We start from the raw sequence: 13,198 nt of genomic DNA, 5'->3' as shown, positions 1-13,198 counted from the left end.
TAATAAGCATTACTAAATGATTAAATAATGTCAGTTAATGATTAAGTAATGATAGAAGCAAGAAATGGCATTATTTTAGATTTTTTAAAATTCTAATAGAATGCTACTTAATGCTATTTCTTGTTTCCTATCATTACTTAATGATTAATAGTCATATTACCTAACCATTTAGTAAGGTTTAATACTGTCTTAAGTTTCAGGAATTAATGTACCATTATTAATAAAATTTTACCAAAAACATAATATCAAAAGCACGTCAATGTACGTTAACTTCAGTTGTATTTAACCGTATTTGGAGTCATTTGACATTCATTTGCATACAGTAACAAGCAGAGAAGTGCATTCTGACAGCCCACCTTCCAGAGCCTGGAGGTACTCCATGTGCAAGGTGTTAGTTCCTGCTCCAGTGGAGGACACAGCAGAAGGAATTATGTCAGCATAGGGACTTCGGTGACCTGCCAGCAGTGCCATTTGATGGTAGTATTCTGCCGTGGTCAAACCAGTGTGTGGGGCTGAAGGGCACAAAAGAGACATGAAGAGAGGAGCATTAAATTAAGAAACTATAGTTATTCCAATGTACCAAAGGTAGAGACTATAACCTTCTCATTGTAATATTTGGTTGTTTTTTGGTCCTGGAGGACTCATTTTCTGAATATTTTGGTGTTTTTCCTAGACTAAAATTCCCGATCCTACTAGTAAGTTCATTGCCAAGAACTTCATCATTGAAGTGAATGTTTTCAGATGGAAACAATATATAATGTATTTGTAATAAGGCTGTCTAGTATCAATCCCAGCAGTAATATTTGGCTAATATGCACTGTGATTATTTTCTATGACACAGGTTGTGGCTTGTTTCTGATTGGTCTAACCCATCTACAGGCTGTTCATTCGCTGAGTTACAGGGACAAATTTCCCAATTCAAATGTCCTCAACATCTCTGGGTGGGTAGGATGACCCCACATCTCCCCTCCTCTCAAGTGCTAGCCAGAATGAGTATGTGTTCGATGATACAACAGATGTGGACCATTAGCATCCTCCTGCAAGTGTGCTGAGCTGTTCAGTGGCTTTGTGTTAGCACAAGTCAGAAAAGAAGCCGTAATAAATTGCAGAGAAAACAGTGTTAAAAAATGGTTAAACGATAAAGACAACCTTGTATGGAGAATTAAACCTTATACAAAAATTAAATCAAATAACTGGGAATAAGTGTCTCCTATGAGAATGAGTGAACTGAACCTGGGGCTCCAGGCCATGTGGGTTGAGTGAGACTGGGGTGTATTTGGATAATGAACAGTTAGATTACAGATCAGTCCATATGGATGTGTTTGCAGAGGAGAGAGGCAGCGGGGTGTTATCGGCGAGCACAGCGCCCCGCTCCCCTCGATACATCCTCTCCCCTCGCAACTGCCAAACTTAAAACTCCATTTAAAAGCAAATGGTCCAAATCTCCTCAGATCTGCATGCATAAAACAACAGTGGCTCTCCTTCTCTCTCTCTCTCCTCCACTCCCATTCCTCCTCTTACCCCATCCACCCCCTTTACCATACACACACACACACACACACCACATCCCTCTCTTTAGCTCATTCCACCGCATCCTAAAAATAAACTTCTGGCAACGTGTTAACCCTATGCAAATGACGGTACCAAGAAAACACACACATAAAAAAACAACAACAAAAAAATACTCCACAGAGCGGCAGGGAATAAGGCGGAGAAAGACTGACACAGTGCTTCTGGATGCAAATGCAGAAAAAAAATCTGTTTAGCCACATAAAGTGTTCCAGCTAATTCCTGCCCCCCCCTCCCCCCACCCCATTTAAGAAAGAAATAAAGGGTAAGTAAATAAATAAACAAAGAAGGGGAGGTGGGGTGCAGGGGGATGAAAGGATCTAGATGGAGGCCTGGGTCTGTACGCGTGGAATGAGCGTCTCTGATTGGTTGTGTGGATGTAAAGGAGAAATTCCAAATGAATTCGATGTGGGTATTATGTCTTTAAATGGATGGGGAGGGGGGGGCTGCTTTCTTAATTGTCTCCGTTGTTTCTGCCTCTGCTTCTCTGGCTTTTTTTCTCTTTGCGTTCAGGGTTTTATGGAGCATGTTAAACTGAGCTGTTGGCGTGAGAGGGGCAGGTTTTTTAGGGGGAGGGTGGGGAGATGCGGTGGGCCGGGGGAGGAACGCTGGCGTTTTGGCATAAAGTGAGACGATGCTGCGATCCTGTGTGCCATCGCAGCCACGGGGCATTCCCTCAGTGGGGCACGGAGAGGAGCGAGAGAGTGCAAGAGTGACACGCTTTTACACAGAGGAGGAGAGCTAAAGGAAAGAGAGAGAGACACACAGACAGACAGAGAGAGAAGGAAAAAGAAACAAAAATCCCACCCATGTTCAGTTCATCCTCTCTCTTAAACTCATTTCTTTACAGAATATTATGAAATATACATAGGATTTCCAGGGCAAATTTCATAATTGATTTTCCACTATAGGATATTCAGCTCGACAAAGACATGGGGAGGAACTAGTGACATTTATTTGTAAAAATATGTAAAAGCATTTAAAAACAGACAAATATTTACTTCTTTGGAATTATTAAACTTTATAAAAATCTAGTATTTATTTAATTCCATTTTATATTGAATTTCAGTCTCTTTTTTTTTAGGCTGCTCTCTGATTGGGTCACATCACTGACTTAGATCCAGAAAGATCAGAACACCATGATTTAAATTTTAGCTCATTTGTTACTCAGTACTTTAGTTAGTAGTTTTGTTCAGCTTTTATATCTGTACTCATAGATATTTAGAAACATATTTTTATTTTGGTATTTTCCCAGATAGCTGCAAGTTCCTACAGTTCCTGAGGCTGTTTGTGCTCAAACCCCAACCTGGGACACTGTCTGTTAGGAGGCATGTTCTCCTTGTGTCTGTGTGGGTTTCCTCCAGGTGATCTGGGTTCCTCCCCCAGTCCCAAAACATACGTTGGTAGGTAGACTGGTTTATTCAAAAAGTGTCTATGGCTGTGAATGTGTGAGTGTGCCATGCCCTGTGATGGACCGAAGCCCTGCTCAGGGTGTGTTCCTGCCTTGGATCCAAAGATTTCCAAGTGGGTTCCGGACCCACTCAACCCTGCACAGGATAATGCTGGTACATAATATGAATGAATGAATGAATTATTTTACCAAATTATTTGAGTGCACTCTCTTCATTAGCTTATTAATGCTAAAATCCATGAGATAAATGTACATATACATAAGCTATTCATTTTTTTTCATCTTTCAACTTACATGCTCTGAAATAACAGACTGATACCGTCTTCCTATCTGCTGATTGTATGCCAGTTTTAATGGGTTTAGATAAAAAAAAAGCCCTGGTTTATAACATCTATCTAATCTCCAGGTTAAGCTGAAGCTGTGATGAAGTATGTTGCTATTGTCTCTGATGTTATTTGTCTTTTAGGAGAATAGATAAACTTTCTGACCAATTATGTAACATACCATCACTGTGGAGTTGCAGTAAAACCTGCTTTACTTTTTTTTCTTAACCAGCATCACTCATACCATGCTCGTGAACTCAGTTTAATGTTGTCTGTCCACTTCCAAATCCAAACAATCGAAAAAACTAGTGTCACTTTTAAAACCCAACAAATATATGCTTACCCAAATAGCATTATAGTTAATTACCACACATTTAGACCGTAACAGCAAAGCATTTTGGATACAGTTATGGCGGTAGAGTCCCTTTGGCTCATGTACTAGACTGTAAAAAGTTAGCCTGATGTGGGATGGAGCCACAGTTCGATACAGTGGTGATTATCTGTGGCCTCTGGGAGGACTCTCCAATTGGCCTCCTTCTGTAATTGAGCTCCAGGCTTCAATTAAAGCTCCATGGCTGAGCAGTAGGCCAAGAGGCCGGCACACTGCGGAGGCTCTTTAAAAACAGCAGGCTCCCGCCAAGCCTGTAATTGATTTCCCAATCTGGCTCCATGCGAGGGACCCAAACAGCTCCCTGCAGGGCTTGTGGAGCCTCTGAACCCATCCCACTTCCCCTCCCTCCTTCCCTTCTTCCCTCCCTCCCTCCATTTCGCGCCCTCTGCCCTCAACCCTGGCCTTGAACCTCCGCCTCGCTTTGACTCTGAACATGACCGTTATGTTCAGCTGATTCTTCCTCCAGAGGCACTGACATGAGAGCAGGATCAAAGAGAATGACCCAGTCAAACGATCAGGCTACAGACTCCCTCCTCCAGAGAGAACCATCACACACACACACACACACACACACACACACACACAGTGCTAGTGCTGCCAGAACATATGGTTGTATAAGGGTCTGCTACACTCAAAACCCTGTAAGTTGTCATAATTTTCACTTTTAAGGTACTCTTGGTCAGTACTGTCATGTTCAATCCCCAAAGGCACACCTGTTAATAGATTTGGAGCACAGAAGTAAGCCCTTGGTGCTAGAATCCACCTTGAATCTCTGTTATCTTTAAGCTACTATGCTCAGAGCCCAGCTTGTGGAAATAAAATGAAGATATCACTCCTGAAAAATGGGAGTATGAAAATCTTTTTAAAGCTTTAAGAACCTACATCTAATAACAGTAAAAAATGTTTTCCAAGGCAAACTTTATTTAGAAATCTCTACGTATGGACTAGAGGCCTACAGTTCTGGAATAACTGTCTATGACTAAAATGTGGGGGGGAAAGGCCTGTCACTTTTCTACAATTCATTTTTCATAAAAGCCAGTTTGATATATTGATATGTTGATAAAACTGACAAGAGGACTCAGTGTCCATGCAAAAGAATTTTTTCCAAAACCATATGTGTAGAGGCTATGATCTTTGCTATAGGGTGCCTATTAGAAGGAATTTTAGAGGCCCCACAATGGGTCCATGAGGTACTCACCATCTGCAGGACTGAGTCCCCTGGCTGCAGAAATCATGGAGAGAGAGGGACTGCTGTGAAGGGAACGGATGTAGTCCATGTAGGGGTTGATGTATGGGTGTGGGGGGTTAAAGGGTGACTCTGCACCAACTGATGGGTTCCGGTGGGGCGAGATTCGGATGACGGAGATATCGGAAAAATGAGGGCTGCCTGCCAATGCAGGGGGCCTGGAATTAAAAACAAAGAGTAAAAGAAATTAGCATTGCGGGGTGTTTTTTACTTGCTCGACATAGACTGTATCCCAACATATAAACATGTTTAGCTTTCAATTGGCTCCAAATCTTTCAATTTAGTTTTCAAAGAATATGTAAGGGTAAACTGGGATATACATTCTAAGCACAACGCATACATTTGAAGTAATCGCAAAAGCAGAAGAGGGCTCAGAAGAAATTGACAAAAGCTCGGCATGTGCTCTATTCACTCCCGCTCTCTGCTCCAGGTCTTACTTCTCTTCAGAATGGAGCAGGAACTGGAGCAGGAAATGAATGGTGACACTATCTATCTGCCTCCATCTGCGGGGCCAAATCTTAGAGCAAGAGGGAGGGAGAAAGCCCGAGCTAAATTCCAACTGTTCCCCTTGCAGACATTTCCTAAGATCAAAGCCAGCTTTCAGCGCTGTGTCTTAATCAGACAGAGACGGCCAGGAATTCTTGTCGCTACCCACAATGCCTCGCAATGTTTTCTTGAGTCGGCAAGTCTGAGTATTGTTTTTATAGACCTGTAAACCTGTAGATACAACCCAACCCTGTACTTTCTTTGAGGTATTAATTTATCTGTTAATTTTTTGCATCTTTTTAAGCAGCATTCTGTGAAACAGCATCTTCATAAACAGTTTGAAAAGGTAGTATGGGAATTCTGAAATGATCGTACCTTGGATTAAAAAGCAACAAAGACTGTACTTCACAAAACAAGCAGGACGTATATTGGCAAGTTTATGGGGCATGAAGAGCATACTAACTAAAGCGCTTCAGCACAGAAGTAATTCACTTAATGCTCTACAAAACATCCATCTGTAAGAATTTACACTTTGAGAGTTCAAAGTATTGCCAGCTGCCTTAAACAAAAGGCGCCTTGACCAAAAACTCTAAAGAGGGAGAGAAGAAAAGCATTAAAAAAGACAGAGAACCAAGGAGAGAGAGGCTGAAGTAAAGGAAATTGTCCTGTGGAGAAGTTTGTCTTGAAGTGACCTTGGAGAGAGTCAAAGGACCGGAAGGACTCAATTATACCCCAAAGCTCGTCCTCTCCACCCGCTCCCCTGCCATTCTCTGGAGTCCACTCTGCGGCCTTCTAATGAAAAAACTCAGCACTACACTAATGAAGGAACAGCCATGGAAACAATGAGTACAGATAAAAACCTACTCTGCTTGACAACTGAAAGACTGTTTTTAGCTATGACCAAACAGAACATGAGATTGTAATTTTTTTATGTCTAGAAAACTACTGTTTGTTGTGTCTAAAAAAGTGTAGATACACTATCAACAATCTATTCAGTATCAACACAGAGTTAAGAACTTGAAAGAAATCAACTGTTTGTAGATAAGGCCTCTTGCTCTGAGTGATATGGTCACGAAAATATCTTGTTCAAGAGAAAGACCATAACACTGTTATGATTTTCATGTGGTGGGAAATGAGGTCATGGGAGACTAAACCACTTTCCTTAGAGCTACAGAAAGAAGGCTTGCTATGGGAAACATGGTATAGTGACCAGACACTAATCTAAATTTACTTTAATGTTTACTTTAACCATGACCTTTTCGCTTGTGACATACAGATGTTTGTGAATTATAAAACTTAAATGTGCTTTTTAAATTGATATGAAACTGAATACTTAGATATTCTTGTTAAGAATATTGTTTCCCCAATTTATGGTAATTTAATTTGTTTTAAATAACAAAAATGTATAAGAATTTTGAAAATGGCAAAAATTTAAATTAAGAAATTTGTTTTGATAATAATCCTCATCCAATTCATATCTTAAATGTTTAGGATTTAATTTATTTATTCCATAAAAAGCCACAAAAAAAGGCAAAAAAAAATTAAAAATTAAAAAAATTAAGTTAATAAAAAAATAATTTGCCTGCTAAATACTATCTTTGATATATAGCAGTTTCAAAACAGAGACTGTATATTTGACTTATGATGCATCTTCTAACATAACAACAAAACACTGACATTCATTTATTCACTCACATAAAAGTTATGTAAAATATAAAAAGTTGCAAAAGTGATAAGTTGGAAACATGGATTTTCCCCTATGAAATTGGATTATGAAATATGGGCAAAAATGAAAACTAAGAAAATAAATAAAGTGGAAGCTCTACTAACGAACTTTCCAAGATACGAACTGGGCATTTGAATATTTTTTGCCTCCACCAATGAACCATGAAGAACGCGAGCCTTCGCCGAGCCGGCGGCTGGAAATGGCCACTGACCCCAATAGGCGAGTCTCCCAGCGCTCTCAGACTTTAGTGAGCTTTTAAGATTAGCAAATTGTAGTTTTAGCAATTTAGCATTAGTGTAAATAACAAGCATCGAAATTCGTGCTAAGTTGAGCTTCGTCTCCCCACATTCACCTGCCTACTCTCCCTTATTCCACCCACCCCCCACCTCCCGTCATACAGCCAGTGCCTGTGTTACTCCTCCAGCCAGTCGTCACGTCTTCAAGGTAGCGATGTGTACCCACTTAAAACTTTTTTATTTATTTTTATTACTGTTACCACTGTATTTCTTTTTTATTTTTTAGTAATGTACATGTATTTTTTGTACTAATTTGAGAGTGTTGTAAACATATATCAGTGCAAAAAGGGTGACTTGGGGTGGGGGCTGGAACGCATTAATTGCTTTTCCATTATTTTAAATGGGGAAAATTGACTCGAGAAACGAACTTTTCTACTTACGAACCGAGTCACGGAACGGATCAAGTTCGTATGTAGAGGTTCCACTGTAAAAATATAATATGCCTTCACTTCTACAATTTTTTTCCATTTTTAGTTTACTACACCATTTCAGCACAGCAGCTGTCCTTCAAATCTTTTTACACTGACTTCCATTGACAGTTAAGAAGGTTTTATCCTTCCTCTGTAAAGTTGCTATTTTGGACATACATGTTTTTCATTGAGCAGCGATGATATTCAGAGAATTTAAAGAAAAGAATAGATAATGTGTACATTCACTCAGTAAATGAACAGAACTTTACCAGGGACGTGTAAAATATAAATGAATGCAAAAGAATGCAGAGTTATAAGTGTAATTTGAGACCAGATTGAGTTTTGTGTGGCTCTGTTGTGGAGTAAGAGGTGTGTTGGCACTTGTCCTGCCCTTATCATGTGCTATGAGGCGTTTTACACGTCTTACCACCACAAGTCTCTGTTCTCATCCAGCATACACACACCGATCTCGTTCCAATCAACCGAACATCAGTACTAGCATGTGTTTGTGCGTGTGTGTGTGTGTGTTTGTGTGTACACCCTCATGTCCTGCCTCATTAACTTGGATCAGTGACAGGTCTACAAAGGCCAAACACCTACACACATTATGTCGGTAAATACAAAAACACACACACACACACACACTCAACCCATAAGCATCCATGAGGAATGACCGTCTCTCTTTAAAAGGCAATGACCGCAATACCGACGATGTTCATTTATCTGATATCACGACACTTTACTGCAAAATCAATACCTGCAATAGCAGCTTTTACACAAGCGTGAAATCGATGGCCGAGCAGCTGGGACAAGAAAAACCTTCACTGATCTATAGCTGAAGAGACCTCTAACCCACCTCAACCACAAATCTCCATTCACAGCTCTGGACTAACTGAAATATTTAACCCTTTAACACCAAGGCAAAAAAAAGAAGCCATTTCCACCTGGTTTTTTCCTCTTCTTACATAATGAGAATGTATTTAACTGATACACCATTACAGACACGGGACTAAAATGTACAGGGTCAACACAATCTTTGCCAAAAGCAACTATTATGGCAATTTTTCACTGCATGGGACGTGCTCTACTCGACTCTACTTGGCTTGACGCACTGGTCCCTGGTTGCTTTTCTACACACTACACTCTTAAAAATGAAGGTGCTACAAAGGGTTCTTTGAGCGATGCCATAGAAGAATCATCATGTATTTGTGTATTGTTGTTGTGCTTTGGAACTGAACACAGCTCCGCGCCCCAGATCAGTAGTTTATCTGTTCCTTTCTGTTCAGACTCTTGTCTGGATTCTTTTGTCAGCCACTGATCCAAGGAGCGTTTGAACCTCTTCAAAACACCTTTGCGTAATTTTACAAGTTGCTATTGTGAGTTGGATAACACAATGTGATCGCTATTGCAGCTTGAAGAGTTTCCAAGTGGCTAGTTTGTGCTGGACGTCTGCATTTCGCAGTGTAGACACATCTGTCAATGCTCTGCAATTTTTACATTTCACTACTCGGCTCGCTAGGGACCAGAAGCGAGCTGGAACGATAAAAGTATCGGCTTTTAGGGAACGGGTACCGGATTTGCCTAGTGGAAAAGCAAAAAGGCCAGGCTAAGCCGAGCTGAGCAGATAACAGTGAGTGGAAAAGTGTTGTTACCTTGCGTCCCAAAACAAATGCAGCATCATGCTTTTTAAATAAGTAAGCTTTATTTTTAATAAGTAAGATAAAATATGTATTTTGTACAACAACGGACAGTATAGTATGGAAAGTCAACAAGCGGATCCATTTTACTTTGCCCAGTGAGAATATGAATGCGGTATTACACTGAGGGCAGATTGTAAAAACGTAAAAGGAGACAAAATAAGACAAAATCTCAGAATATTTCAGTGATGTGCTAGGCACAACAGAGCTGATGTTTATTCTTTGCCTGTTTTGAAAGGAGCAAAAAAAGAGACTGCATGTTTTTTTTCTCTTTATCCCAGGGAGACTGCAGTAGTTTTGCTGTAGTAGTACATTTCAGAGCTGGTAAAAGTGAGAGACCGACACAGCCCAGAAGACTTAGCGAGTTAGCATGCATCACTGTCACCTTGCTATTGCCATGACGATGATTAGGCCTGTCACACTATCGGCTGCTGGGCTAGAGGCTCTAAATGACTTGCAGTGTACTGTTTTCCACCCCCCCCCCCCCTCCCACAAACCACCTCCTTCATTTACCATCAAGTAGAGCTGACTGAACAGGCCCACTGCAATTATTAATTCATTCATTCATAATCTGGAAGGGCCTCATCCTGTTCAGGCCTCATAACAAGGCATCACACATTCGCACTAACGAGTAGCCAATCTACCTACATATGTGGGTAATAAAACTGGGGGGAGGAAACAAAAGCAACCAGAGGAAACCCACACAGTCTCAGGGAGAACACACCAAACTTTCCCCAGAGTAAAGAGCATGTGCATGTCCAGTGTATCAATCAGTAGAAGTGGATGGAGTGTCATGGTTTATGAGTTTAGAATCCACTTCACATTTAGAACCCACTTCACCAATGTGCTTTCTTTAAATAAAATTACTTTTTTAAGTAAAATGCCAAAATTACTTTAATGCCGCAGCTCACAAAGGTGGGGCTGTTTGTTGCAATATGGCGTCGTTGATGACCATTAACAGTGATAATGAACCCACTACAGAGTTGTGAGAGAGAGAGAGAGGGGGAGAGGGAGAGAGAGAGAGAGAGAGAGCGAGAGAGAGAGAGAGAGAGAGAGAGAGAGAGAGAGAAACTGAGAGAGACAGGGTGATTTAGCAGACTCCAGTCTTACACCTGATTTAAGATTTACATCAAAGAGTAAAAAGCCAGTGTGCTTAGGCCAAGTCTGGCTTAGCGGGATCAGGGTAGGTAGAGAGAGAGAGAGAGAGAGAGAGAGAGAGAGAGAGAGAGAAAGAGAGAGAGAGAGAGAGAGAGAGAGAGACAGACAGAGAGAGAGAGAATGAAGGAATAAAATGATTAAAAAGATTAAATAAAGGCCTTTGTGGCCATTTTCTCTTTACTTTGTAATTCCCTCAGTCTCCAAATGACTATCCCTCATAACTGCAGGAGAACTGAGTCAAGACAAAATTCAACATATGGAAACTATTTCCCCACCCTCTCTCTCTCACACACGCTTCTCTTTCTCACTCATTCTCTGGGCTTCTTTTTCCCTCTATTTCTTTTGTCCTTGTTTCTTTCTCTCTTTTGCAGATATAAATATAATTCTATGACCCATCCGTTGGAAGTCTCAATACTTTCTCTCTCTGTCCTTCTCTCCATCTTGCTCTCATTTCTCACCCTCTCATTCTTCTCACACTCACTGACTCTAATGCTGTCTCTTTTTTCCTTCCACTTTGCTCTCTTGCTCTGTTTTACATGCTCTCTCTCGCTCTCTCTGTTTATATGGGCCCGGTCACATTAGTCATGTCTCTGTAATCATACTCTCAGATGATAGGTGAAATAAACAGAACGGGCTTTAATGTTTAATGTGTTTGACTGTGTTACTGTAGTACAGGAAATATTAACATAAACTGTGGTGGCAACCGAGTGAAAACATTCAGCTGCAGTACCAGCTTCAGCACGCAGGCCTTTACACAACCAGCACAGATCATTGGGCAAGGTATTGATCCATAGATTATTTAGAGCATGTGTATACCTCATAACATCTTCAACACTGGGCACAACTTCAAGGTTTTGAATGAAACTATTATTTTATTTGCCCTCTTTTCTATTTCTAATATAACCTTAGATCGCACCTCTGACTGTAAATGTTACTTTAAATTGCTTTGTCTTCTGCTCTAGGTCTGCTGCTATAACAGGGCTGAAACGTTCTCCTTTACTTTCATGTTTCCAAAATTAAAAGTAGCCAAAATGTGTTTTTTTGTGTTCACTTCACAATAAAGAGGCAAATTTTTAAGAAGCAAAATCGCATTACATCTGATGTGGGTATATTTCCACCTTTAATTCTAAGACATTACACACCACTACTAAAGTATGAAGATATTACAACTATCTAATTAACTATTACTGGCTGGTTATTATCTTAATTTTTATTATTTTGTATTATTTTCCTCTTGTTTCTTAATAAATATCATTAACTTTCTGCAGATGTTAATGCGACACTTCAATTTTGCTGATGCGTGTTTGTAAATTGAGGTGGCACAGTCTCTGCCATACCCCCAGCTCCAGGATTCTACGGTTGTGGGTTCGAGCCCTGCTCCAGGTGACTGTCTGTGAGGAGTTAGGAGTGTTCTCCCCGTGTGGGTTTCCTCCGGGTGCTCCGGTTTCCTCCCATGGTCCAAAAAAATACTTTGGTTGGCGACTCAAAAGTGTCCATATGTGTGAGTGAATGTGTGAGTGTGTGTCGCCCCCTCCAGGGTGTGTTCTCGCCTTGCGCCCAGTGATTCCGGGTAGGCTCCGGTCCCACCGCGACCCTGAATTGAATAAGTGCTTACAGACAATGAATGAATGAATGTGTGTAAATCTTAAATCATTCTAATGTTTATTTAATGTACATTTCATTCCAAATATTATGAGGGAAACCACAACATTTGTTTAACCGCACACTCCAGTCTGCCTCTGGAGGCCAATGGCAGCCCCTCTGAGCTTGAAGTCAAATGTGGAGGCAAAAGAGGAGGTAAAGAGTGAGTGAAATGGAGAGAGAGAGAGAGAGAGAGAGAGAGAGAGAGAGAGAGAGAGAGGGCAGAAGAGAGATGGCCCCTGACAGCGGAAACAGAAGTCCTTTAATGCCCCCCTCCCTTCACAGAGATCAAAGAAACACAGCAACTGAGCCAGAGCAGAGAGAGAGAGAGAGAGAGAGAGTAAAAAAGAGAGATTTGGTAAGGTGAGAGATAGAGGGAAAAAGAGAAAGGAAAAAGGTTAGAAGCAAAGAAGGAAGAAGTATAAAATGAGTATAAAAGCTAAGAAAAAGAATAAGAGAATAGGAGAGAAATGTGGAGACAGGGAATTGATGTGAAAGAGGAGTGGAGAGCTGATGTATGTTTTAAATCTCTCAGAGAGAGAGAGAAAGAGGGAGAGCGAGAGAGAGAGAGAGAGAGAGACTAACAGATGTTTCTGAAATACACCTAAAACCTAAAAACTCAAAAACTTAAACATATAATATTCTGAGGAAATGATTTCACACTGTAAACACTCAGACAAGATTAGAGTGATCTGGAGCATTCATTCATTCATTCATTCATTCATTGTCTGTAACTCTTATCCAGTTCAGGGTCGCAGTGGGTCCAGAGCCTACCTGGAATCATTGGGCGCAAGGCGGGAATACACCCTGGAGGGGGCGCCAGTCCTTCACAGGGCAACACACA

At 40.8% G+C, this 13,198-nt stretch overlaps 1 protein-coding gene across 1 annotated transcript in view; it reads right to left on the bottom strand.

Annotated features, from left to right (window-relative positions):
• The window catches only part of gli3 (GLI family zinc finger 3), a 153,757-nt gene that overhangs the window by 37,845 nt on the left and 102,714 nt on the right, over window positions 1–13,198 (bottom strand). Inside the window, exons 5-6 of the mRNA XM_066676325.1 lie at window positions 4,893–5,098; window positions 357–512 (exon numbers count right to left, since the gene is read on the bottom strand). Coding sequence (XP_066532422.1) covers window positions 357–512; window positions 4,893–5,098 — 362 coding nt within the window. The remainder of the gene's footprint in view (window positions 1–356; window positions 513–4,892; window positions 5,099–13,198) is intronic.

Source organism: Hoplias malabaricus, chromosome 1, assembly GCF_029633855.1.
Source record: "Hoplias malabaricus isolate fHopMal1 chromosome 1, fHopMal1.hap1, whole genome shotgun sequence".
NCBI lineage: Eukaryota > Metazoa > Chordata > Actinopteri > Characiformes > Erythrinidae > Hoplias > Hoplias malabaricus.
The sequence above is the reverse complement of the archived record's forward strand: the minus strand, read 5'-3'. Positions and strand labels throughout refer to the sequence as shown.